General features: G+C 38.0%; 1 protein-coding gene across 1 annotated transcript in view; it reads left to right on the plus strand.

Annotated features, from left to right (window-relative positions):
- fndc3ba (fibronectin type III domain containing 3Ba) overlaps nt 1-1,395 on the plus strand; it is a gene marked incomplete in the record, with an annotated part of 135,262 nt that overhangs the window by 84,554 nt on the left and 49,313 nt on the right. Inside the window, 1 exon segment of the mRNA XM_014019819.1 lies at nt 618-742. Within this exon segment, the coding sequence (XP_013875273.1) occupies nt 618-742 (125 nt within the window).

Consider the following 1,395-nt stretch of genomic DNA (forward strand, 5'->3'; position numbering starts at 1 on the left):
ATCTTACACATTCTGAAAACAAGATTAGTATTCTTACACAACCAGTTCTTGTTTAGTAAATCAGTCTCAAAACAAGATCAAAAAGACTTTTTGGCTGGATATAAGGTTTTAAAACTTGGTAAGATGGACAGTTTTTGCAGTGTATTAATAGCTTTGTATATGCTACTTTTAGCTTCTAGCTTGCATGTTGCTGTGCGCATGTTTTAGCTAGCATTTTTGCACCTTTGGCAAGGATTTTCCTACTTTTGGTTTTTAGACGTTGTTTTGCTGTTAGCAGGTTTTTTGCCTTTAGCTAGCGATTAGTTGATTTTAAGTTTTGGCTTGAGATTTATTTTTAATTTTTTGTTGTTTTTAGCTAGTGTTCTTCATTGTTTACATTTAAACAGCTCAGTTTCAGCTTCATTGGTAAAGCCTTTCAGTATTTAGCATCCAGACTGTATTTTCACAGAAAACGTTATTCTTCTGTTTTGTTGATATTTTAGACAGCATTCTGCTTCGGCTTCCTTCAGACTCACTTCAGAAACGACCAAGTTATGATGGCTGCTCTGTTTTTCTTCATCGTTAGGTTTAACAATTTATTTCTCTCTCATTTCTGTTCCTTTCTTGCTCCTGTGCAGGGGAAGAAGAACAGTGTTTTCAGAGATTGTTACTTTGGGAGCCAGAGACACTGTAAGCTGACACGACTGTTTCCTGCCTGCGGCTACACCTTCAGGGTGGCTGCACACAACGACATGGGCACCAGGTACTACTCCTTATCGTTGAATATACACACACATATGTTATACTGTATAAACACACACACACACACACACACACAGACACACACACACACACACACACACACACACACACACACACACACACACACACAAGTGAGTGAAACATGCATTCACATTCACATATTCATCAGTACAGTGTCATGAAAAGCAGAGGTTAATGCCATTTTTTACTCTTCATTAGATGCACGCAGTCAATTTACAGCTAATGTTATGCAATGAGGGGTTTCTTTTTTCATTTTTTGCCCCATTTCCTTTCTCTGTTTGCCCTGTTTTTGTCATTATGTTGGAGCGCATCAGGCCTGCAGTGGTTAGGTGATGGAGGGGTGTAGATGCGATGGAAGAGGGTTGAGATATGACAGGACTGAACCTGCTGCTCCAGCTCAGTTCACATTTATTCCTGAACGCTAGGCCTGTGTATTGGCAAGAATTTGGCGATACGATACATATCATGACAGAGGGGTCACAATACGATATATCCCGATATATTGCGATTTTTTTTTGTCCAAAAATTCTATTAAATAAAAACCTCTTACTAAGGAAAAAAATGAAAAACCAAAATTCATTGTCTCAGAAAATTCTAATATTCCATAGACAAACTTTTGATACATTTAGCTGT

This window comes from Austrofundulus limnaeus, unplaced genomic scaffold, assembly GCF_001266775.1.
Source record: "Austrofundulus limnaeus strain Quisiro unplaced genomic scaffold, Austrofundulus_limnaeus-1.0 Scaffold232, whole genome shotgun sequence".
In the NCBI taxonomy this organism is placed as follows: Eukaryota; Metazoa; Chordata; class Actinopteri; order Cyprinodontiformes; family Rivulidae; genus Austrofundulus; species Austrofundulus limnaeus.